Source organism: Hetaerina americana, unplaced genomic scaffold (genome assembly GCF_022747635.1).
Source record: "Hetaerina americana unplaced genomic scaffold, ioHetAmer1.1.p SCAF_20, whole genome shotgun sequence".
Lineage (NCBI taxonomy): Eukaryota > Metazoa > Arthropoda > Insecta > Odonata > Calopterygidae > Hetaerina > Hetaerina americana.
Window position 1 is genome coordinate 1,084,884 of NW_027286764.1, and position 26,372 is coordinate 1,111,255.

At 38.4% G+C, this 26,372-nt stretch overlaps 1 protein-coding gene across 4 annotated transcripts in view; it reads left to right on the plus strand.

Moving 5' to 3' along the window:
• Positions 1-18,876, plus strand: part of LOC139688547 (aldehyde dehydrogenase family 16 member A1-like) — a 38,247-nt gene extending 19,371 nt beyond the window's left edge. For 3 of the 4 annotated variants that reach the window (XM_071586090.1, XM_071586091.1, XM_071586092.1), the window contains 5 exons: positions 3,268-3,367; positions 5,925-6,174; positions 11,625-11,771; positions 15,895-16,253; positions 18,311-18,876. In XM_071586090.1, the coding sequence (XP_071442191.1) occupies positions 3,268-3,367; positions 5,925-6,174; positions 11,625-11,771; positions 15,895-16,253; positions 18,311-18,549 (1,095 nt within the window). In that variant the 3' untranslated portion in view covers positions 18,550-18,876. Of the gene's footprint in view, positions 1-3,267; positions 3,368-5,924; positions 6,175-11,624; positions 11,772-12,006; positions 13,165-15,894; positions 16,254-18,310 lie in introns of those variants that run through there. The other variant, XM_071586093.1, reaches the window with a different exon arrangement.
• The last annotated feature ends 7,496 nt before the right edge of the window (positions 18,877-26,372 follow it).

The following is a 26,372-nucleotide window of genomic DNA, read 5'->3' on the forward strand; positions in this document are numbered from 1 at the left end:
CAGAAATATTAATCCCATGGTACATTGAAGTCCATAGCTCGATATGGCATTGCCTGCTGGGGAGCTCAGCACATGGAAACATCAATAGAATACTCACCCTTCAAAATTGGGCATTAAGGGTTATATTTAAACTAAATGCAAGAAAATCCTGCAGGGAGTGCTTCAAACATCACAAAATCATGACCATTCCCTGTATCTATAGGTACAATGTGATTTTGTATGCCTGCACCAAAACCCCTTCACTGGTCAGAAATAGGGATGTTCACGTACGACACCAGGGGTAAGGGTAATTTTCATAATGGCAATTGCAGAGTAGCAGCACTACAAAAAACTCCAGAAGTTTCAGGAAGACTGCTGTTTAATCGACTTCCTGAAGAGTTAAAACGAATACTCCCCCAAGAAAATAAATTAAAAAAATGTTGAAAAATTTCTTTTTAAATAATGTTTTTTATAGCATCGAAAAGTACGTAGAAAGAGCCAATGTAGTGAATTCTGTTTTTTAAATATTTAATACTCTACTATTTCATGTACATTGTTATTCCTTTGAATTTGTATATTTGTTAATGTACGTAAATGTAATTAAATCTTAACGAAGCCCCTACAATTATGTATTGTTCTGTGGTGGATAAATCTTATCTACCTATCAGGCGATTTGGTCCACATTGTAGAGTTTTAATCTCTTTATCGCCCTCCAAAAGTGGCATGGCAATGTTTTTACATTGTTTTCTAGAATGATCCTAGATTTATTCTTTTATCAGTGATGTCATATTCAAAATTGACTTGATTTGTTACAGATACCCTACCCTCTGTTACCCTATGACACACTCTGTCTAACCACATGAGCGATCACATTCAAACTAAGGTTATCGTGAAGGAACTGCATAGGCATCACAAAAAGTGCAGAGATGATGACTCATCGTGCAATAGGAACACCCTCTTTGAGGAGGCGAACTCTGTACAAACTGTTGTATAAACTTGATAGGTGAAACTTGCAACTCTGTAGTTGAAACTTGATACTTTTATGTAAGTATGAAAATGAAAGAAAATAATACTACGGAAGGATGGCTAAGCTAACAGTTTGTCTAAGATTCCAAATTGTAGCTTAGTTTCACCAATAATGTTGCCAAAAGTATACTGATGAAAAAATATCATTTATTTAATTTTTGTGTTACAATAGCATTTATTCTTAGAATTCGTAACATGTATGGAAGAGAACTCAATTTATTCATTTCTACATTTCATGGCGATCAAGGCAATAGTTCCTGAGCAAGTGCGATTAAAAATCTGCTGCCCAAAAGTAGGATTTTAAATAGTTGATGAACGAACCCTCTTCCCGTAAAAACATCAAGAACATTGGCTACTCGTTGAAAATCATTTTATTACTTCCAATGCATCATATTTCATGAAATATGAGTTCTTTATGTACATTGGTGATGTTTTAACATATTTAAACTTTCAAAATAATTATATTGTTCCCCTAAATAATGCTAAAATTATGAAAATCAGATGATAAGCTACACTTGTCATTGTGTGATTTGGCATCGGAAGTTCATGACGAGCTAGACTCGTCATTTCAGTGCAAGGGGTTGAAGCAAGAGGTTACATCCTCGTGCAATTACTTTTCTTATAGCTTTCTATTATCTCTTTCATTCTCAGCGCAGTGCCTTGGGTGTTGTTGAGTTGTTGGAATACTCTTTTGCCATTGTAATGTACATGTTTTTCATTAAGTATTTCAATCTTTCAGTGTATAATTATGCCTTCTCCAAGTCCTTCATGGTATCTAGAAACTGACGTTGTTCCCTTGCTCGCTGGTGACATTGGTGTTGGGGATATCTCTTGGGATGTAGTGAGTGCTATAGAAATCCAATAGGGTGGGTCTTAGGCTTTCTTATCGTTATTAATGGGGAACGTGCTTCTCATGTCTTGTTTGCTTTCTGTGGGATAGCATTTCAGTTGACCCCCTGGTACGCCACTACTTCAGAATAGATTCGAGTTAAAATTCTGGACATGGCAGAATATTCCGTTGCATGATCCAATGTTCTGAAATACAGATGACAACATCAGGCTGGTGATCAATTAGGAAAGGTTCAAGAACATTCATATTAGATCGTATGTATTGAATGTTTAGATTTAACAATTTTAAGTCATTATGATTGGCAAAATTAAGAGTTTCAACTTCAATTATTAACTTAGGTGATCATTATTCACTCATTGAATCTTGAAAATCACTATTTCTGCTCCCGTAAGGCACTCGCATAGTAGAGCCTTGCTCATGTCTTGGTGTTCAAAATTTAAGATGACTCTATTGGGCCATAGGAGTGAATTTACAAGTTCATGGTAATCCGTATAATCAATGCCAAAGGCACCATTGGCACTTTTTCCAGCAATTATTTTGAGAAAGTACTCGATATTGAAATTACTTTTTGACATGGTCAATCACCTTGGATTTAGTCATGTGCTTGGCCAAATGGTCAGCATACATCATTCTCGAAGGATTCTGAATTCTCGGGTTTCACGGCATCGTTGTTTAATGCTGAAAACAGTTTTGCTGAAGTTGCATTCGGCATCTTCAGGTTGAAGAGAGATAAGACTCAGATTTTGGCCACCCTTATATGGGTGGTCCCGTCTAGTGGCTGCTCGCTGATTGGTCCATTTCCGGAGGACTCTCTTCCATGCGTCGTGATGATGGTAGCCTTCATCTCTGTGATGTTCTCCGGGTTTTTGGCAATCTTCTCTAATGAGTTGTGGGTAGTGTCTACTCTCCTTTGCTATGACATTTCTTTGACCTGAAGATGCCAAATGCAACTTTGTTGAAACTGTTTGTCTACATTGAACGACGACTTGGTGAGACCCAAGAATGCAGAATCCTTCAAACCACCGCCGCGAAAACCCACTCAGCCATGCATCATTCTCTTCACAGCTCAGAAACTGCTTGAATTATCGTTGGGCTCACCTTGACCTATGGTCATGAAATTGCATTTCTTCCATTTCTTACATTGTATGACTGTGAAGTTCTCATCATCGTCAGAGCTCCTAGAACTCTCTAGTGGACTCTATATTATACCTGCATCTTGTATGAACTGCTTTGATTTAAAAATTTGGGTGGATTTTAATATAATCATGTGACTTGGTGGATCTGGGTCCGTGTGTTTCACTTTCCAGGTCAGCTCTACCTTCACAGTTTAATGGGTGGAGTTGATGTTGCTCACTGGTTGGTGTCTTCCAGCCTTCACTGATGTTGCGCATTTTGTCTTGGTGTGCTTTCAGGTGGGGACGGTGTGGATTAACTGTGTCAACAAGTTTGATGCAGGTGTGCCATTTGGAGCATCACGCCAGAGCGGTGTTGGCCGGATAGGAGGAAGAGAAGGTGAGAGAGGGGTATGGTTTTGGTGCAAAGGTGCTGGCACTCTCTTTGGGGGTGAAGGCATGCCTTTGTGAGGGTTGAGGAACACCACGACTCTCTTTGTAGTAGGCTATATGTGAGACCACGCAGTGTAAACATTTATAACCCTCATCATCATTTAATTCGTCTGAGTTCATTGTGACAGAAGTGAAAAGGTTCCTCATGAAGTACACTTTCAAATATTGTCAGCTATTTAGAGTTCTGGACTCCAAAAGCACTCTGACCACCTTCCTGGACTTGTAAATGTGTACTTCCTCCTTGCTACCTGGTGTGTGTGTGCCATGCGTTAGTTCCTCCTTTGGGGCAACGTGATTCCTACCAGAATTGAACAAGGGCATTAGGGGAGTATTTTGGCCTGGCAGTGATAGACTTGTGCTTTTTGAGCTCAAGAATGCACATTTCCTAATTTATCCATAAAATAAATTCAAGCCATAGCTTCTCCATGGCCTGTGAGCTTCACCTGATTATCTGTGATAAACTTGTGTATTTTCTATGCCATACTCATTTTATACAAATTCCGCTACACTTCATATTATGGAGGGTAGCTCCACTCCAATGTGCATTGAGCACTTGCCCATCACACGGAGGTCATTTTTCAAAGTAAGAGGACCTCATGCACATGTAATCTCACTTCTCAAGAAGCTTCACTTTGTGTATGAATTTTTGCTTTCAGTGCCTCATTTTTTGGTTCCCTATTGGTTGCACAGCTATACTGCTGGAAGAAGTCTTAGTAAATAAGTGTGCTTTAAAAGTCGCAAAGGCAAATAGAAAGAACTGGCCATCTACTGTCTACAAATGTCATAACTATGCAATGTGTGGCATTTTGTTGAACTAGTGAATTATTTGCTTAATGTAACTTTTGTTGACTTATAATTTACAATACAGCTGAAAAGATGATGAATTAATTAAATATAATAATTGTTCATGCCCAGAGAAACTTGCAAGCAAAACGTTACTTTCAGCTCAGTGCTGCAGTGCAACCATGCCGTGGTCTCATAAAACACCGCAGGCTCCAAATGGCTCGACTTGGTTCTGAATAAGCATGTTTCTGGTTTAGCAAGGGTTTACTGTGTAAGTTATTAATGATAGAATACACTAAGTAAATGGAAGATTGAAGTGTTTCAGAGTGGTTTCCCTCCAAATATTAGTGTAAGTGCTGTTCTTCATGACATAGATGTCATTAATGCGGTACTGCCTGGCTTGAGTGCACTTGAAGGTATTCATTTGTTTAGGTAGAATATTTCATTTGTCGAATTTGCCCTGGTGACAGCTCAACACACAACTAAAGGAGTCCTCCTTTGTTTTGTGTGTCAGGTTTGCGGGTGGGGGATGGTGCAGCGTGTACGCAAAATTTGGTCAGCTTTTGTGTGCTCGAGTCTTGAGGTGGAGATTGGCCTGAGTCGAAGCTATGTTGATCATCCCAGTGGTTAATATAGTCAAAATAAGGCCTAGAGCATCACATCTGTTGCTGTTAACGGTCGCTGGTTGAACTCCATTGTCATTCCAGCATTACCAATACAGCATACAAAGAAAAGAATTAACACAGTTTCCCACTTAACCATAGTTATCAGCTTAATGTTGGTGTGATAGGTGAGGGTGCTCACCTAATGCATTGTGGAGTTCTCCTATCATGATATGAGGGTAGTTTCTTCCTCTGTGTCATCAATTGATGGTTCCCTAGACCCAAAATCTGATGCATGATAAATCTCTCAGCTTGGGTGAAGCAGGGTGATTTTTAGTCAGAATTTATGAAGGAGAGCCGTGGTACCCTGAATTAAGTCTTGTTCTATTGAATTGTCATTCAACTGGTTCAATAAAGAATGGTTTTTAAATATGTATTTTCATGATAGCGATTGTTTTGTGATAGCCGGATTGATGGAAACTGGTGCAGTTGTTAACACAGATTTATAACGTGAGCATGTGAAATATTCTTGTGCTTACACTTGATTTGAGCTTATGGTATACATTCCTAACATTATTTATATTTTAGTATACCATTATGTGATGAAGGGCATTAAATCTCCAGAAATTACTGTGCGACCATTGTCTCCAGGGTAGAGACAATGTCAAAGGCAGGCATACCTATTGCGACTTAGTTGCTGACTACAACTTGCCCACCAACCTTAAGAACTCCTTGTCCTATTATGCTACAAGTGTAATTGGATGAAACTGTGAGTTTCACTTGCCATTAATGTGACCAATATTTTGAGTAATAGACTAATCAACTGTGTGGTATTCTCCTTATGTCTACGCAATTATGAACATTTGTAGTTGCCTAAACAGATAACTGTGGGCATATTATTTCACAAAAATAGATGAAATTGCATTTTTTTAAATATATAGACCATTGTTACTACTTGAGATCTGACCTGGTTTGACTCTGATTTCATCCTACCCATGCTTTCTACAAAATTGTGCTGGGGAAATGTTTAATTGCAATCCATCAGTACATTCTAGAAGCTATGCTTATTCCTTTGGGAATTTTTCTCGTGCCAACACTAAAAACTTTGTTGTTGCACAGGTATGCTCGAGTATTTGGTTCTGAAGTCCCATGGTGCTTCTCGGGGACAAGTGGAGGGTGTGGCACCGAGCACTCGGGCATTGCCACTTGCAGAAGGGGGGTCCAGTGGTGGCCAAGCGACAAGGGGCATGGTGGACAGGACATACAAGTTGTATTATGGGGGAGCAAACAAGAGGCCTGATGGGAACTCCACCATTATTGTTGGTGATCATCAGGGTCAGCCATACGCACTGGTTCCAGATGGAAATCGGTAAGCCTTAACAATGCTCGAATGGTTTGGATTTCCCTATTTATTTTGCCTTCTCTTCTATGAATGCCACAGTTACATCATGAAAATGGATCAGTAAAATGGTATCACATCTAGGCATACAAATTTAGCCTCATGGTGAATGTGTATTTGCTTGTTTCAAGTCAATGTCGTTGCACTATTCTTGTGGATTTTGTAGCTCCCTCCTTGTTGGTTGTGTACCATCTCTTAATGCAAACACAGAAGGTTCCCAAATCACTGGCAGAGTGGTTTATTAAACTGCTTATTGTAGAGTGGTATAGGATTGTTCATATTCTGAGAAATGACACAGCAATTGCAAATGTTAAATGGTGTGATTGGTAAGATTTTGAAAGATAACAGGATGAGTTTCGTTGGCCATTGTGGTGTTGGGAGGAGAATGCATGGGAGCAGGCAGGGCCAAGCCCATTGGTCTTTGGGATTTGAGAAATGTTGTAATCCTAACTGCGTGGATGTATTGAAAATTTGTGTTTTGTGAACTGGAGAGAGTGACAGCAATGATTTGAATACTGTTTCATCCACAGGAGATGAGAAAAGTGGGAAGACAGGAAAATGTGATAGCTCAAAAAGAAAAAATCAAATGAATTTTTCATATTTCTTAAGTTTATTTTCAAAATACTTGAAGACATTGTTTCTGTGGTTGCATTATATTAAGTCCAGGTGGGTGACAATCCAAGGCATCTTACTATGTTGACTTTTCTCATGTGGATTCTTTTCCACTTCTTTAAAGATAAATGGTCTCTTGTGAAGTGCCTTCTCTTTGTCGCTTTGTCAAGTGACTCCCTAGTTGCTTGACTAAGGCTAGGGGTGGGTTAAGGCGAGAATATGACGGGCCAAAAGAAAATTTACGACTGCCCAAACTAAATTCACTGAGATGGATGATGACGCTTATAAGATTCTTAAAGCCAAAGGACTCACGATATATATGCAAAGACCGACTGTTAACCTTGTGATTAGTTCTGGCATTTGTTGGGATGGAGAATGGGAGTCCATATCCCTTTCTTGTGGCCAAATTTGTGGATATTGCATCCCAAGCTAAAGTATGATGAAATTTCTGTGGCATTTCTCTTCCATCCATCCATTAAAGATGATCCAGAGAGTTGTGCTCTGATCAAATGACTCAGTGGGTGCAGGAAAATTATCAATGGAGGAATGGCACGTTTAGATTTTACCCTGAATCCCTTTTTTATTGGATTAAAACTCACAGGAATACCATACCTGTGGATTGTTTGTTACTTTCTACTGGATATGGAAAAAATAAAAAGAAAGCTGTACTTGGTCTGAGGGCAAATATTTTTTATGGTAACTAAAAATTCTACAAAAGTAATATTTATGAATATGAGTATTACTTGTATGAGTCAGTATTTGGTGCAAGGCATAGAAATCACTTCATATTTTCTGTTTTCCATGTCCATTCTGTTTAACTACTGTTTTTACTCATCCAAGGTGGACTGAGCATTGATTGCATTGAATTATCAATACCTTAGTGTTTCTAAATTTGGCCTGAATCGAAGCCATGTTAATCAGCCTCAAGATTAAGATGGTCAAACTGAGGCCTACAGCACTATTCAGATTGCTGTTAACGGTCGCTGGTTGAATACGATATTCATTCCAGCATTACCAATACAGCATACAAGTATAGTTGATTGCCTTCCCAAGGGAAGAGCCCTGGCTCATCTACATCAATGCCCTGGGAGCCACCAAAATGGTGTGTGGCAGGGGGAGCATCACAAGGAGGAAAGGGTAAGGGATGTTGGGGTTTTTCAAATGGGTGGGGGAACATGCAAAAATAATATATATAACCATTTGCAGTCCGTACCTTGTAGGTTAATACTTATTGTGTTGAACTGACTCCTGAGGGATTTCGACTACTAGCATTCTGGTCTCTATCGTTCTTGGAAAAAAAATGACATTTTAAACCTGTCAGTCTTGCAGTCTTATCTCTCTAATCTTATGTTCGTGATCCCTCCCACTGTAATATGTTGGGGTTCGTATTATGTTCTTGATGTCATTGGAAAAGGACCCATCTTTAAATGCTTTTAATTAGTTTAACCTACATTGTAAATGCCACTGTGTAAGGGAATCCCAGCCTAAATTTTCTAGCAAAGTAGTTATGCTACTGCATTAGTCAGGACAATGTTTGACAAATCTAGCTCCCTTCCACTGAACTTGATCTAATTCTGAAATCAAATTTATCTCTTGAGGATTCCATAAACTGGCAGCATACTCTAGGTGGGAACTGACTAGGGCAAGAAAACATCGTTTCTTCACTTTCTTGTCGCATTTATCCAGCACTCTTTGTACAAATCCCAATTGTTTATTAGCACGACCGCATATTTCTCGCATGTGCTCTCCCCAGGACATCATGAGTGATGTTACACTCAAGTACATAAAGGGATCTATCTTTGCGATTTCTGTTTGTTTCAATTCGTAACTAAGTGGGAGGGAATAAATCTTTACCCCAAAATGTATACTATGCATTTTTTTATAATTAAATTCCAATTGCCATGTGTCGCACCAATTCTGAATTGCATCTAGGTCATTAGCCAACGCGACTCGGTCTTCAAGATGATAAACAGACTGAGCTTGCTATTAACAGTGGTACTGAGGTAATTTATGCAAATAAGGAATAAGAAGGGCCTATGACACTTCCCTTGTGGTACACCAGATGTGACCTTGAGAGTATTGGATGACGCACCATCCAGGACTACTGTTTGGACAGGATCTCTTAAAATTGTCTAATCCAGCATGTAATACTCTCATCTATTCCATAAGTTACCAACTTTGCAAGTAACTTGCAATGAGGGACTTAGTCAAAAGCTTTTGTAAAATCTAAGAATATCACGTCAACTGGAATATTACTTTCACCGGAGTTCATTGTATCATGAACCAAGAGTGCGAGTTGAGTTTCTTAGGATCTACCCAAACGGAAGCCATGCTGGTAATTGATCCATAAATCTTGGCTATCGTGGTGCCCCATAATGGAACTAACAATAATTGTTGAAGAATCTTACAGGAGATGGAGGTGAGCGATATTGGCCTATAATTACAGGGGTCCTCCCGGTCTCAGTTTTTAAATATAATCGTTACAGAAGCTACCTTCCAGCCATTTGGCACGCTTTCTTCTGCTAATGATTTTTTAAATATTAAATCAAGGTAAGGGGCAATTTCAGTTCTTAATTTGTGCGCGCTGGTGTCTCGTCAGGTCCCGGAGATTTTTTGGGGTCGATGTTGGTTTTATGGAGTAACTCCACTCCGAGGGTGGAAAAGTTCATTGCTTGCTTTGGAAGGTCTCGGGTATATTCTGTGAGCTTATGTTGAAAACAGTCTGGAAGAATGAGTTCGATATGTTGGCTTTATCTTAATTCTTGTTACTTGATACATAATTTGATGGTCCTTAAATTTATTTACTGCAATTAGCATGAACCGCCCCTCTTTTGCCCTATTTGCCCTCCCTCCTCCTCTGCTACTTCATATGTTCTGTCTGCCTTCGGTTGTACTTCATCTGTAGTAAATTTTACCCGGAGTCAATGAACTTATTCAGGTGCTGACCCTATACAAGCACCCAGTGATTTGTTATATCTAAATTAGTACTCTTTCATTTGGTACAGTGTTTGTCAAAATTTCATTTTAGGTACCATGGAAATAGTTTGAGTTGTAAACTATGTATATGTGCAAGTCACAGCGAACCATTCGTCAGATATAATGCTGATCCTAAGATGAAAGTTTTTCTAGTTCATTTTGCGTAAATGAAAACTTTTTAAACCAGTAATATTGCCCTCCATACTCTCTCAGCCATCTTTGAGGAGTTTGCAAAACTTAAAAACTGCAGTTTTTGTGACATGCTTTCATCCTTGAACACTTGGCAAATCATACCAACGTCTCCGTACCCAATTTTACCAGTCCAACAAAAAAAATGGATGGTGTGCCGCTGATTAATCTTTCTCAGCGTTTTGCGCTTGCACCGAGTCAGTCGACAGGGGTCCACTAAAAACATGATATATCCTGAGCTAATGCTCGCAGGCACTTGGCACATGTCGAAGGTCAAGCCTCCCCCCACCACCACCACCAAGTCTGTGCAGTGTGAGTGCTCTGCGACATTCACGGCAGGAAATATTGGTCCCTATACTGTTTATATGAAACATGTATTTATTAAGGTTTGAACAATAGCATTTGTGTGCCATTGTACCCATGTTATTTACGTTCAATTCTTTGCTGTGATTTTTATTTATGTTACCCAATGCCATGTATTCTTGTTAAAATTGTCAGTTTTTGTAGTAAGTAGAAATAAATACATTTTTTCGATTGTTTCTGACTCAATTTTGTTAAATGAAGAACAAAATATTATTCCACTGCTCTTTGTTTCCTAGAACAGTGGAACAATATGTTGTTATTCATTTAACAGCAGAATACATCGCTATAAGTGGCACCATCTCAAAGGCATCCGACAAAAACTGCTGGTTCTGACTCATCATCATGTATGCCATCAATGGAGAACATTTTAATGAATACATAAATTGAGGTTTTTTATGGGCACAATTATTTTGCTGGTCGCTGAAACAGGAGGATGGATTTAGATTGGAGGCTTGTGAAATGTTGTGGAGAAGAATGGGGCAAATATTATGGACCCAAAGGAAAAAGGCAATGAGGAAGTACTTGGTATGGTGGGTGAAGAGAGGGGTTTGTTGGGAGAAATCCTAAGGAGGCAGGAACAATGGATGAAGGGCTTATTGATTGGTAGTGGGATGTTGAAGACTATAATAGAGGGGAGAATGTGAGGCAAACGAGGAAAGGGAAGGAACAGGATAGGGATGTTGGACTGGATGAAGGGAGGAAGGAATTACTCGCAGATGAAGAGGGACCTGATGTGGAGTAGCTTGCTGGATTGTGTTTTGTTAGGAGTCACAAAATATTTATTTGGTAGTTGTGTCCATCCAAAGCCTTCCTAAAAAAATGATTTGGATATATTTTTGCATATTAGTTGTCACTTGTTTCCTTTCCATCAATCTGCTTCATATGTGTACTTCAATTCACAAGGCTAGGTTTTTTAATGGATGTGTACGTCTGGGAGGAAAGCAATTAATATGATTTAGTTTAATGGTGAACATAACCAGAAATGAATTGCTAAATAAATTATCGCTTATTTTCTTTGCATTCATCTGCTGGACAATCAGACATGCTCGATGCACCAGATGTGGGAGCATATTTTTTCAGGATGCAGTGTTATGGGTCATGGTTATTTTTTACAGAATGTAATATGAATATCAAAGTATCACCTGGAGAAGACTCGTTGCAATTAAATTTAAAAAAAATTGTGGGGAAGTTTAGGAAGTATAAATGTCTTCATTATTTTCATCATTATCTTCGAATGAAATTGCATTATATTTGTAAGCATTCACTGTGTCATTCACCAGGAAAGATATCCGCAATGCTGTTGAAGCTGCCCACAAGGCACAGCCAGGGTGGAGCCGATCTGGAGCACACTTTCGGGCCCAGGTCTTGTTCTACTTTGCGGAGAACCTTGATCTACGGAAGGAGGAGTTTTCCAAGGAACTGACAAGGTTAGGTTTGGATAGAGGTGTTTGCACTTCTGGTTAAGGCTTCTAAATTCCATTTCCTCTTCTTGTTTCTATCCTCTTGAAATTAGCTTTGTGCTTCATCATTCCGAAATAATAATCTGAGGGATGACGTGGTGGTCCAGTGGGCTTAGTGCTGGGCTCCTGTCTCAAGGGCCCTGGTTTAATTTGAGAGGTCTCTGGGCACCCTCAGCTCCATCTGAGTTTGGTGATTTTTCAGGTGCTAGACCTAGAGAAACTGCAGGCAGCGCAGGGGTAGAAACTGGTCCCTCTACCCTGATGTGTGATTTTCACACCCCATTGGGCTTATCAATAGGTGAGCTCTACCCTCGCATATTGAACAGCCTTGGGGTCGATTACAGTGGATGTTATCTGAATTGAAATTCACTCCCAGGGCTGTGAATTAATCATACTGTTCCTAAATTCATTGCTAACCTTGCTGATAAACAGGGTGATTCAAAATGGTCTCCCTGATTTGATGGGTGAAAAAGTTTTTGTTTCTGAAAACTGCATTTATTGACATTTTTTCATTAGGTTTTGAAAATTATTCTATCCAGGTGAGCAATGCACATGTAGAGTCGTTCAAAAAAGTTTTCTCTTCTCAGCATATCTTGTATTTTTCCAGTGATGACATCTGTAATTGCCTCCTTGAAAGCCTCCAAAGTCCTTGGTTGAACGTTGTAAACCTCAGCTTTGAGATGTCCCCAGAGAAAAAAATCACATGGGCTCAAATCCTGGGAGTTAAGAGGGCTATGGAACATCCCCTCGTAAGAAGATCTGTTTGCCGTGAAAATATTTTCGCAGGATTTGGTGTGAACAACAGATGGTACCATCCTGTTGAAACCAAAAGGCTTCTGTGTCATCATATTCCTCACCATACTACTATTCCTTTTTGTGGAGTAAAAAAAAAGTTCTCCAGCATCTCGCAATAGCGCACACAGTAACAGTTGAACCTCGAGATTCAATAAGTATGACCCATTAATGCCTATGGAGGACACAGCGCATCAAACTGTCACTTATAGGCTATGAAGATGTCTTGGATGAAGTTCACGAGGGTTGTCAGTCGCCGAGTAACTAAAGTTTAGGTTATTTACTGAGCCGGAGAGGTGAAAATGCGCTTCATCTCTAGACCGCAGTACCCTTCAGCGTCGCCACCACATTATCATTGTTCTTGAAGAACATTTCAATGACAAGGCTTAGATGCTTACCAAAACACTGCATGGTGACTACTGAAAATGTAATAGTTTCCCCCCAGCTAACACCACTACTCACACACCAATTATTTATCTGTGAGCTCGTCAGTGATATTTTTAAACTAGGGAGTCCATTTTGCTACACTCTGTATCTTTGAATTCCTTGGCATATTCAGCTGGTGGCTATTTTATTGAGGTATTCACGTACAAAATGTTAGTCATGAAGAAACCATTCACCTACAAAACTTGTGCTGCAAATCATACAGTTAGGGAACTTTCTAAGAGTTTCATATCCTAAATTAGAATAACATTGATGTGAGAACGTAGGTAGAGAGTATGAAATTGTCCTGGCAAAGCTTTCTACTTAAACAAATGTTAAAAACAATGAGTTTTGTGTTAAAAAACTAGAAAGGTTGCCTTTTAAAAGATTTAAGCACCAATTTCATCTAAGTGATTTTTGCAATGCTGTTAAAATACAAGAGGTTCTGAACTACATTTTCAGTACTTGGGTGCCACGAAGTACCTGAAACTGCTGCTCGGGGAGAAATCTTAATGAAAGAGTTGAACATCGGCCGGAATTCATCCACGTCATCTTTGTGCATCCTGATATTGTATTTGGAAGACCTTGGAGACCTTGTTAATTCATCGTGTATTAATAATAAAGTTTTGAAGTAATTGATTTAAGGACACTAGTTGGATGATTGGCATAGCGTAGGTTGGAAATAATTGTGCTTCTCAATTCATCATACAATATGCTTTCGATGTCTTTCATTGGATTTCTATGAAGTATGTTGGGACTTTCCGCTCCATAGCATCCTTTTCTTGGTTCCTTTCTCTTTGCCTCCAAAGCCATTAGTAGCAGTGGCTAAATATTTTCTTAATACAACCTGGACCACTGCTTCTATTTAAAGTTCCTTCTCCAGTGAAATCCATGATAATTTATTGCCGGTACGACTGTGAAAACAGAAGCACGTTCAACACATTAGAAGGATCCTAAATGCCTGGAATTGTGCATCAGGAATATGCACTGAAAGGTCAGTGACAAAAGAGTACCGTCTAAAAGCTCTCTGCTGAGACCATGATGCAGTTTGGCACAAAAGACAAGACCTTATGATGGTGGAAAACGGGCAGTTGCATTATGACAATACTGAAGCTCATTCATTGCACCTGATTCAGATTTTTTTGGCAAAACACTAATATTGTCAGGCTGTAACTCCAAAAAAAATGATGCCGGGAATATTCAAAGTAAGCCTAGGCTCCGGCTACATGGTTATGTTACAACGTTGTGTGAAGATTAAGTTAAAAAGAACACTGTATCTTGCTGAAATTTGTTTTCTATCTCGTACGAGGGTCATCCGGAAAGTAGTACCCGTTCGTGCCGCATGAAGTGCTGACGACGCGAGTAGCCGCTGGACGAGGTCAGATAGCTTCAGTGGCTTGTCTGCCTTCTCTGAGCCAAGTTGCGTGACGCTAGCATTGCCTGTGTTGTTTCTGTGATTGTTTACAATGTTTAAAAAAATTGAGAACGCCGCCAGTTGTGAAGTGAGGGCAGTGATTAAATTCCTCAATGCAAGAAACGTTCGCCCATGTGATATTCATCGCCAATTAAAGGAGGTGTATGGAGACAATGTAATGGACGAGTCGTCTGTTCGGCGGTGGTGTCGCAACTTCAACATGGGGAGGGGGAACACACACGACGATGAGCGTTCGGGGAGACCGTCTGTCATTACAGACCAACTGGTGAGCTCAGTTGACGAATTCGTGAGGAACGATCGGCGCGTCACAATTGATGACATCTGTGAGCATTTTCCCAATGTTTCTCGAACAATTGTTCATGAAATTGTTAAACACCATCTGCATTATGCAAAAATTTGTGCAAGATGGGTCCCTCGCGTATCTCAATGACCTGGCGGCGAAGGACTATGCAGCAGGAATACAGAAACTTGTCACACGTTATGACAAATGCCTTAATTTGCTTGGAGATTATGTTGAGAAGTAGTTTAAAAGTATCCTCTTTCAAATAAAATTTTTTATGTTTGTTAATATTTACTTTTGTGTCTTTATTTCACGAACGGGTACTACTTTCCGGATGACCCTCTAATATATATATATATATATGGTGTTCACATTCCTTGTGGGAAAGACTAGCCCTAAATGAAAAAACTGAACTGGTACATTGGAACCTTGCACAGTGAATAATTGGCATAATGAGCAAAACTATTGGCCCCAAAAATAACTTATTTAACGACTGTTCTTTTGCAAAACAAGTGATGAGGAGATAGGACTTCAATTCTTTTTTGCTTTTACATATAGAGCTCACATTCCCAGTTGCTTCATTCCAAAGTAGTGGAAGAATGTGAACCACGTCCCGAAAGAATGTTTGCATAATTATTTTTTAATAAACCTTGTGTTTAATTTATTCTTTTTGGCATGGAATGTATTATTGTGTTTTACATTGATTATTATGTAGAAAGTTGTTTCACTAAACAAGAATTTTTTTGCTGTACAAGAAAGGTAATGGAATAGATAATGCTGGTATTATGAGGTTCTCCTCTACTAAGCTAAAAAATTGTGTATCTTCAAGTCTAATATAAAGTCCATTGTTACTAGAGTGTTAAATGGTGTGTTGTCTGTTGCCGTTGATGGTTGGAATTTCCTCATTGTATAGGTAGGAGAGAGACAGCAATTCCTCACTTGATAGTTTTGCAGTAGTGGCAAAACCATGGTCATCAATTAATATTAACTGTGGAATTGCTGTGTTTCTCTTATCTATTTGGTATTTTTTGATTATTGACTTCATGCTACTTATGCTAGTGAATGCTAAGGGAAAAATAACTACACAGCTAGTGTTGTGTAGTTATTTTTCCCTTATCTTTTACTCCTTCACTCTCGTGTCCATTGCCCTCCGTGTAAAGGTTAGTGGGCCTCTCCGAGAAGGCAGCCATTAAGGAGTTGAACCAGTGTGTGGAGTGCCTCTTCTTCTGGGCCTCCGTCTGTGACAAGTGCCCCATTCCTCAGTGCCAGCTGCCACCATTGGTGGAGTCTAAGGTCAGCGTATCCATCAGTTATGACCCCAGAGGTGTGATTGGTGTGCTGAGCCCTGCGTCCTGCACCTCTCCACTCCTCACTCCACTTTCAATCATCGCACCTGCAATTGCCCTCGGCAATGCGGTTGTTGTAGTCCCTGACATGGGCTGCCCTCTACCCATGTTCTGGCTTTGTCAGGTGGCTGATACGTCGGACCTGCCTGCTGGTGTGATCAACGTGATATCAGGTGAATATCAAATAATTTTTTTGTAAATGTGCATGTTACAAAACACATGCATTCTGAACCATGTGGTGCCCGAGTGGGGAAATGTTGATGAACCGGAGTGTGTGGTTTCTCAGGGTTATTAGAGACGAATTATTCTTCAGGATGACAAGGGAGAGATTTGCATGGGATGGACTGTTATTTGTATATCCCATGACATTCTTATTTGGGAAAGTCAGGAAGACTACTAAGTAGGGCCACCGAGTAACACTGTGTGGCAGCCCTCGTGCGGGTCTATATAGTTTGTTTTCTTTCTTTTCTCTTATTTCTCTCCTGTTTGAAAGATGATGACATTCAGCATTTAATCCTTCCTCTTAAAGGGAGATCAACTACAGGTTTAGGAATACCCTATGGTTGATGTTTGTGACCTGAGATCAGTGTGGTAAAAATGGGTCTAAAGAAATGATTTGCTGTTTATGGTCCCTGTCTGCGCTGCCATAGTCAGATTAGCATTACCCAAACAGTAGACTCTTGCGTCAGAAAAGAAAATATTTTGTTCTTCCACGCATATTTTATTATGCACGACCTAGGTTTCAACTTACAAAGTCATCATCAGGGCCTAATGATGACTTTGGAAGTCGAAACCTAGGTCTTGTATTATAAAATATACGTGGAAGAACAAAATATTTTCATTTCCGATATGTGAGTCGCTTCCACAAAGTGATGCCTCAAACCATTCTACTGACCGTTGTCCATTTGACTGGTTACCACTTGATTTTTTCATGAATATCTTTGCTTAGACTGTAATTTTCTATCAATATTAGGTGGTGAAGTCTTTGAATAGTGTTCAGCTGACCAAATAGAATGAACAGGGCTCTCTTCAGTTAAATTGTTAAGTGGAATGTTAATTTTTCATTCACAGAGTGGCCATTCAACGGTGAATTTTGAAAACCATGTTTTAGTTTTTGGTTGTTAGTGTTCTGATATGTAATTTGACCGCAGTGTGGCCCTTGATTACTTAATCAAGTTTTGAGGTGGCGTAGAAATCGATTATACTTTCTCCTCCATGTCTTATTGTGGAAGAGTCCCCTGGGGGTCAAAGAATGGTTGCATCCAAGTTATTTATTTGGCTTCATTTTATGTTCTTGTCAGATTTTTGTAAGCAGTCTCAGTACTATGGAGCAGCAGCATTATGGGTACTCTTTCAGTTATGTTTTTTTTGTCCAGGTACCTTCTACTTGTGTTTTCTGCCAAAGCTCTTCAAACCAGACCTATTTCATCAGCACAATAAATCTGAAATTACTGCAAACTATGTTCAGTCGTCTATGCTGGCATTTTTTCTGTAAATATCCATAAGACTTATGTCACCCTATCATTGCAAATATTGCAGTGTTCTCAAAACCACCACAACCAACAAACACTAATGGTGCAGTTCTCAGCATGCAAGCATTAATTGTTTTCAATGTGGCTGTGATTTGAAAGTCAGTACCATGCATCTTTGTCATCTCCCACTCCACCCAAGGATGGTCTCTTGCCTTTAGTTTATCTCCCAGTAACATTTTTTGAATATGTTTTCTATTTTGTAAATAGGCTGTACACCCTCACTAATTTGGATGCTAACTAACGTAGACACCAGCCAGCAGTGTTATGGTTTTTTTCTGGAGCCTAGTTTCTACAATGAGAGTTATTCGTTAACTTCTTCTAAATCCAAATTGATCCTGACTAATACTCTTTTATACTTCATTTCATCACTTCTCTATTTCCTTGTCCATCATTCTTTGGTTAAGTATTCTAGCCAGAATCAAACTAATTATTCTGGTTGTTGAACTGTTTATTCTGCAGTTTACACTAAAAAAAATCCATGTGAGAAATAATTGTTTTTTATTTTTAATGAAGAGATGGTCTTCATTCTTTATTTATATTTGTGTGTACCATTTAGGATTATTGAATTGGTTTATATGCTTCCCATAGTGGCCACTGTGTAATTTTCCTATTCTCTTCTTTCCTCTCGAGTCGTCCATTATTCTTCCTCCTTTCCTGTTGATCTACCTGAACTGTATCTACTGCATTGATTTGCACAGGGGCCTCAGACAGCCTTGGTGCCATTCTGGCCAACCACCATGATGTGGATTCTCTCTGGTGCTCGGACACCAAGGACTTGATGCAGGTGTTTGAATCTTCATCGTGCTGGAGCATGAAGCAGGTTTGGCGCGTGGCAGAGGACTGGAGCCAGAGCAAGGCCTACCACACAGAGTTCTTCCTTAACTCGACTTTGAGCAAAGCGATCTGGAAACCAGTTGGAGGAATTTTTGGAAACTGACGCCTGAAGTTATAGCGGCAAGGTCGAGGACCATGGTTTTGGTAGAAAAAAGGGATTAGAACAACTAACTCAGGGCTATATCAGTGTTACATGTCTTTCATTTTTTAGTTGGGGTATGTATATACAAAACTAAGAAGTCAAGTATTTGCTATGCAGACGGGGGTAAATTTTGGCTATTTTTTTTGCAATTGTCAACCCGATGCAGTTATATTATCCTAAGGACTATCTCCTCAGTTTACAATTTGGTTTTTCATTCATTTAATTGTGGTGATATCATACTATGTATGATTTGGGTGATTCAATGTTCAATATTATTAAATATTTTCATAATTATTTGTTCGAGCATTTTTATTTGTTGTATGATCAACTTGCTTGATATTTTAACTGGATACTTATACGTATAATATTGCTGGTCCTGGATTGTCTGCTGCTGGTGTTTTGATGGTTTGTTAACGCTGGCTTTTTTGTGCCAACATTTAAGGGCCAGGATTAAAGCTTGAAGCAATTGATAATTTCAAAAAATTGAATTCATGGAGTAACAATAGCTTACCCAGATTGGAGGGAAAAATTAAAAAGTAATTGCTATGTACTGCAGCCCCAACGAAGGGATGTAAGCAGTCGAGGTTCCAGTCGGCCTATGCTCTGAAAGCCCAGAGGATCATTCCCCATTACCTGGGGACCTAAACTTGCCTGGAATTCAGTGGTTGGCTGACGAGGTCATGCTAGTTGCGAGGAAGTCACGAGAAAATGGCAGTTGCCTCATAAATGAGGGGGGGGGGTTTGTACAAGTGTTGGGGAATCATCCTCGACATCATACAATTGAGACGGAAGACAATGATGGGAAAAGTTGATGGCCTTCTGGGAATAAGTAAAACATTCAGATTTGTGTATGCATCTAAATTGGGAAGGTCTCAGTGCAAGGGACCAGCAAACAAAAAAGCAAGGTGGCAATATAAACGTGGTGGTAGTGAAGGGTTCCAGTTTTTAATAAGGTCAAGAATGGGTGAGGGGTGGTTAGAATGTATCAGGAAATAGGGAGGAGGCATTGAATAAATTTGTCCTGAAAAAAATCATGAAAGTAAATGCTCGCCCACAGCCTGTAACCGCAAAATTAGAATTCTCAAGAGAAAAATACTGGTGATCTCCTCATAAAATTTATTAAAAATTGCGAGTGTCTTGAAAAATACAAAATATAAGTTCATAAATCAAATAACAAAAAGAAAGTAGCTGAAGAAACTTGGCTAGAAAACATAATCTTGAAAGAAAATTGTTAAAAATTTATTAAATGCTTGCATAGGAAAAAAGACAATAGGGGAATCAAGTTCTAAAAAAAGAGGATTGATCCGTAACTGTAGAAGTGAGAGAAAAGGGTGATGCAATTGAATAATTGGTGTGAAATGCCCTTAAGCACCAGCCGACTGATCTCTTGGGCGGTAGGTTTTGTGCAAAGAATGCCATGGGCCGATCTACGGGCCGGGTCTTTTTTCGCTCGCTCCTTTAATTTTCTGTGCTTTGCAAAGCCCTCGTTGATGATGCTTTTGATGATGATCTGTTGGGTTTTTTTATTATTGCTGACAACTTGTCATGGTGAAAATGAAATACATGTTCACATTTTGGTCATTTGAACATGAGGAGTTTTCTGCATTGTAGCGCATAATCTTTTGCGGCATCAACCGTATTGCCGCATCTACCTAACCTTATCATACAAGGTCACATTTCATCATGCATCTTTGTGTTACTTACATGCTTTAAATATTGTCATAAAGAGGAACTATTGGTGTGAGCCAAGTATTAGTTGTAGAAACTAATTATGATTACATTATTAATTACTAATTGTCCAATCTGAAAGTTAGTTCATATTTTTTACAAAGTATAAAATTGTTTTTGTTTTTTAAATCTGTAGATGAAATATCATTTAATTTTTTTATCATGCCTGTAACTATTTGAAGTGAATGCAAGAAATTAGCTAAAACACATTCATTTTAGGCTTCATATAAATTTAAGAGCAAGCATAAAAATTCTTCCCAACAGCCTTGGTGTTTTTCACTTACACCAGGGAAAAATGTGGCATTGAAAGAGTTGAGGGGGTTCACTAAGCATATTCTTATGATTTAGCACTACATCCTTGAGAGTTGTCAAAGAGGGATAAAAATATTAAGTACCAGAAGTATAAAAGCAACAAACTTAAATATTCACAGAAAAATTAGATGAGAACGAGGTGAAAATGAGGTGGAACAAATCAATGGGGCCAGATGGGGCTCTGTTGACTTGCTGTAGTTGTGAGGCAGTGCAGTTTCAATTTATATCAATCATTTATTCAAGGCCACCATGAACAACAATTAAATGCCAAATGTATGGAAGGAGGCAATGTGCCATGGCACCAATTTTCAATTTCCATTGTCACTAGTTGAAAATTATGGACTGGTAAGCTTGACTTCGGTTGTCTGTAAGCTTTTAGAAAAGATAATCTCGGATTACCTATGGGATTTGTGGCATTGGCTCTTCAGTCAACAACACGGCTTCAGGAAAGAGAATTTATGTGAGACTAATAGGTTTTTGCCAAGAAATGGTCGACTATAGATGTGGAACAGAAGTGGTTGAAATAAGAGTCAATCTGCCAAAAGCATTTGACAGATTTGACCATGATAACCTTATGCTAAAGGTGGGCCGATTACCGTGACTAACAAATGAAAGAGTAATCTCCTGGGTCAAAATTTAATGAAGGATCGGAGGCACAATGCTCAAATTAGGATAAATACTCTATTCCAATGAAATGAGGGCATGTTCAGGAGTTCCTCAAGGTTCATCCTTGGACCATTCCTATTATCTACCGAAATGATCTGATTAGAATTAATTTCCAAATTAGATTTTTCATGGATGATGACGTAGTCGACTGGAAACTTGAGAATGAGAAAAATCACATAAATGGGCTTATCAGGTTATAAATAATAGCATGGATACCAATGTTAGTGAATGTAAATCCATCACATTTAGTTTTAAGGTAAGGTAATACACGGTTACAAAGGTACCACAGCGTAATACAAATTTTTAAAAATTTCATCCCTAACTTTAACAGATGTAAATAATTAGGTGTTAATTTATTCAAGGTGGAGGCCAAACATGAATGTTATTGTGAAGAAATCGTTCAAAATGTTGCACTGGGTGATGAGAAACCTCGGTGGTAGTAATAAAACAACTGGGGGGGAAAGCTTTTAAGACCGACTTCAGTGTATGCATCGCAGGTATGGGACCCGTATGAAGAAAGTCTAATGTGTGTAATTAAAATCTTGTTTGTATTTGTGTCAGTCGCAAATATTTGCAATGTGACGTGTTCCATACATGTCTTTTAGCAACTAATAAACTCCAATCAATCATTTGCAAAGCTAGAGAAGTTACATACAAAGAAGGCTGCCAGATATGTGTTGGGGAAGCACAGGACAATTGAGAGTGTGACAGCAGTGTTAGAAGTACTGGGCTGGGAATCTTCATAAGAAGCAGACTCAGTGCTATGTTCCATATGATGAGGGAGAAAAAGCTTGAAGTGGAGAATCAAGGAAGGGTGTTGGAAATACTAATTTTATTGTGTGAAATGATCATTAACCCAGGATGAAATGCCTGGCACAACAAATTTAAAAACATTCGCGTTTCTCAACAAAGAGATCATTGACTGGAACGGTGTACTTGCAGAACTATTGGAGACCTTCCCTAGCAATGTAAATATATGTTTAGAAAATATGTAAAAAGTTAATATGATAATTGCATACACGTGAAATATGCAATTATTGTATATAAGGTTAAAACTGAATATAGGCTACCACCTGACAAACTGCCAACTTGTAACAGCAAAGAGTTATTCCAAGTATACTGGGAAAGTTCTTTTTGGTTAATTTTAGGCCCAGTGTACTCAATAGTCTCACTCATTATGATTATCAACATGTCAGTAGAAACAACTGAAAAAAGTCCAGTGGTTTGGCACATTCAGTTGGTACTTAACCTATTCGCATTCTCTCTCTTTGGGATTTAAAGTTACCCCAAACAAAACGAACTTTTAAGGTATTTAATCAAAAATGCAGCACATTTAAAATATTTTTTAAGGGAAATGTAGGCCAATTTTGACAAAATTTTGCAATTGCATTAATAGTTATCTACTCATAAATAAGGTATAAATGAAAATAAAATTGAAAGCATCCTGTTCACAAAAATGAATATATTTTCAATAATTCACATCACTAGAGATAATTCTAAAGGGTATGAAATGGCTTGTAATGATCTATGCATGGTCGTGGTAGTCTAGGGGGTTTGGTAGATCGTAGTCGTACCCAAATTTACCAACTAACAGTGAACCTACTGGAGTGAGTGCTAGTTCCGAACAGTTTTAGATAATGTACTAACTAATATCGACCTTGAACTAGTACAAACAAATACCATTAATGCCCACCTATCTGATCACTACCCATTTCTTTCTACAATTGCTGTGTCTACATCCAAAGAAAGTAAAAAATACTACAAAAGGTATTTCTCTGATCAGAATATGATCGCCTTTTGTGACTTATTAAATTCCCATGAGTGGTCCGATTTGTTTTCCTTGAAGTCCTTTGACCTTAGCTTTGAATATTTCTATTACACCTATCTACATTACTTTGAAATCTGCTTTCCCCGTGTCCTGAAGCATACAAAAAACAAAAGCTGCTCTTCTGTTAACTACAAAAGTCAGTGGGTCTCTGATGAAATTCGCTGGCTTTCAAAGAAAATGAAAGATGCCGCAGTGTATTACAAAAGTAAATCAAATCCAGCAGATCACCAAGAATACTCAGTACTCAAGAAAAGTTATCGCCAAACCTTACAGCGTGCTAAAAAATCTTTCAACAACCTTAGACTTATGCAGACAATGCAGACAATAAATCTAGAGAGATTTGGAAAATTATTAACGAATCCAAGGGTCCACATAATGCACAAGATCTTGAACTGCAGGACTCCGCTGGTAATGCTATGTCAGATTACTCTAAAATGGCCTCCATTCTGAATGAATTTTACCTATCCCATCAAAATCCCACAGTTTCAGTCAATTCAGCTAATTATTCTCAAATTCCTAACTCATGCCATTCATTATATATACTTATTCCCATGTTCAGCCATGGAACTGACCAACATAATCAATAAATTACCTAACAAATTTAGTCCTGGATTAGATGACATCCCAGGGATAGTCATAAAAAGGTTGTTTAATGCTATATTATTAAGGCTATATTATTGCCCTGTATTAAGGATCAGCTGCTGTTCTTAATTAATGAATCCCTAAAAACTGGAATTTTCCCAAGCCCTCTTAAATCAGCATAAATTGTGCCAATATACAAAGGGAAAGGTTGCAAAATGGCAATGAATTCTTATAGACCAATATCCCTGTTGAACCAGCTGGGGAAAATATTTGAAATAGTTTTTTATCAACGTCTTGCATCATATCTTGAGACATAAGCTATTATTCACATCTCAACATGGATTTAGGAAAACAAGGTCCACTACAACAGCCACATATCACATGGTGAATCAAATACTTTCAGGATTGGATAATAGAACTGAAACTTTAGAATTATTTTTCGATTTCAGTAAAGCTTTTGACTTTGTCAATCATCAGTTACTCCTATATAAACTGAAATGCTATGGTATAAGAGGCACGCCCTACAAATGGATTGAATCTTATCTAAGTGAACGGCATCAGTATGTTGAGCTCTCAAGAAATGGCTCCAAATTTGTTTCCCCTGGTAGAGAAGTAACACTGGGTGTTCCCCAGGGTTCTATACTTGGTCCTATTTTATTTTTAATCTATATCAATGATCTCCCAGACAATCTTAAGTTCATTAAGCGGATAGACCCCATACTGTATGCTGATGATACAAATATCATTGTATCAGCCTCCTCAGTAGACAGTTTGACAGAAAGAGCAGCCGAAGTAGCTCAGATTTTCAATGCATGGTGTCTTCATAACTTTCTAAAACCCAATATAAACAAGTCCAGCCTGATTTATTTTACTAATAAAAATAAAGTTTCATCTGCAATCTCAGTAGATGTAGAAGGTGTGAGCATACCCCAAAATTCCAGTACCCAATTCCTGGGAGTAATCCTGCAGAAAAACATGTCTTGGGAGGAACATATTTTCAAATTACGCAGCAAGTTAAGCTCCCTATGCTTCCTTATTAGAAACATTAGGTATTCTGTAAATTTAGAGGTCCTTCTATCCATTTACTAGAGTAAATTTTATTCTCGTGTTACTTTTAGTATCCTCTTCTGGGGTTCCTCTCCCCATGTGGGCATAATCTTCAAAATCCAAAAGAGGATTATACGTATTATGAGCAATGCTCCTTGCGATGCACCATGTAAACCTCTCTTCAAAAGACTTGGTTTATTACCAGTACCTTGCATACATATATATTTAATGTCATCTTACATGCAAAGGGTAATATTTCCCATTACAAGTCCAACCACAATTACCATAGTCACCATACAAGGACCTGCAATGACCTGCACCAACCATTTGTCAGGACACAATACTGCTCATGGGCCCAAAGCAATGGGCTTAAGGTTATTCAATAAACTTCCCCATGAAATCAAATATGAAACAAAAGTACCTGTTTTCAAGAAAAAGCTGTTTAACCTCTTAAAAAATAATATGTTCTATTCTGTAAATGAATACCTTGAATTGTCACTATGCGTCAATTCCGGCTTAAACAATTGATATGTAATTATACTAGTGTATTGGTATGTATGTATATATATATATATATATATATATATATATATATATATATATATATATATATATTGTATCTCTTCTATTGTGAAATTGTGAAAATTATATTTGACGTGTCCTATATTTGTGTATGTACGAATATGCAACAAATCTCCGGACAAATAAATGTATTATTATTATTATGTCAGTAATATTGGAGAGATTAAGTGAGGGAACAGATTTAGAATGCCATTTTCCACACGAACGATCACAAATCAGAATAACGTTGTCAGACTCCGCTAGGGGAAAAAGTATTCGGGTTGAAGTTAGTCTGGTGTGTCTTCACTCCCTGCCACACACCCCTGTGTTGGCTCGCAGGCACTAAAAAATAATAAATATTCAAATTGGTATGAAATACTTAATATAGTATTGTAACGTCAAAAAAGTTCTAGTATCTACATACTTATCTGCCGCTCTGATTAATTCTTAAAGTTAAGAAGCTACAGATATTACATAAGAGACGTTCGTCATTTTAGCTGAGATAAATTTTCAAAATGTATGCTTAAGAGATTTGAGCTCCTTCGCGTTTAATTTTTGGAATCAGTGTGTGTGGAAATACATTACTAGTTCATAATTGATGATGAGGTGTGTAAGGACTAGTATAGCTAAATGTTAATTGGTAATTAGTGCCTGGTAACTCCAATGAACGCACATTAGCAAATCTTCTTCTTCGGATTAAAAATTTGGAATGAGGATGGTAACCATACAATAGATTCCGCACGATGAGCCGTAACGAGTCCGAAGGTGGGGTGGAATGTACGTTCATAATTACTTGGCGTTCGCTCATCGACATCCGTCCTTCCCCAGATAAACAACATTCGAGTACTTAGGTATAATATAAAGTTGCAATCAAATTTGACCAATATTTGGGACAATGCCTGCCCCTATATAACTCGTTAGCTTAATAGGTAACAACAATAATTATTATCTACATGGTATAAAATTAGGAGCATTACCTACATGATATAAGAAATACAAATTATATTTGCCTAAATTCAGCCTTTATATTGCCTTAGTAATAGTTCGCTCCCTCCCCGGA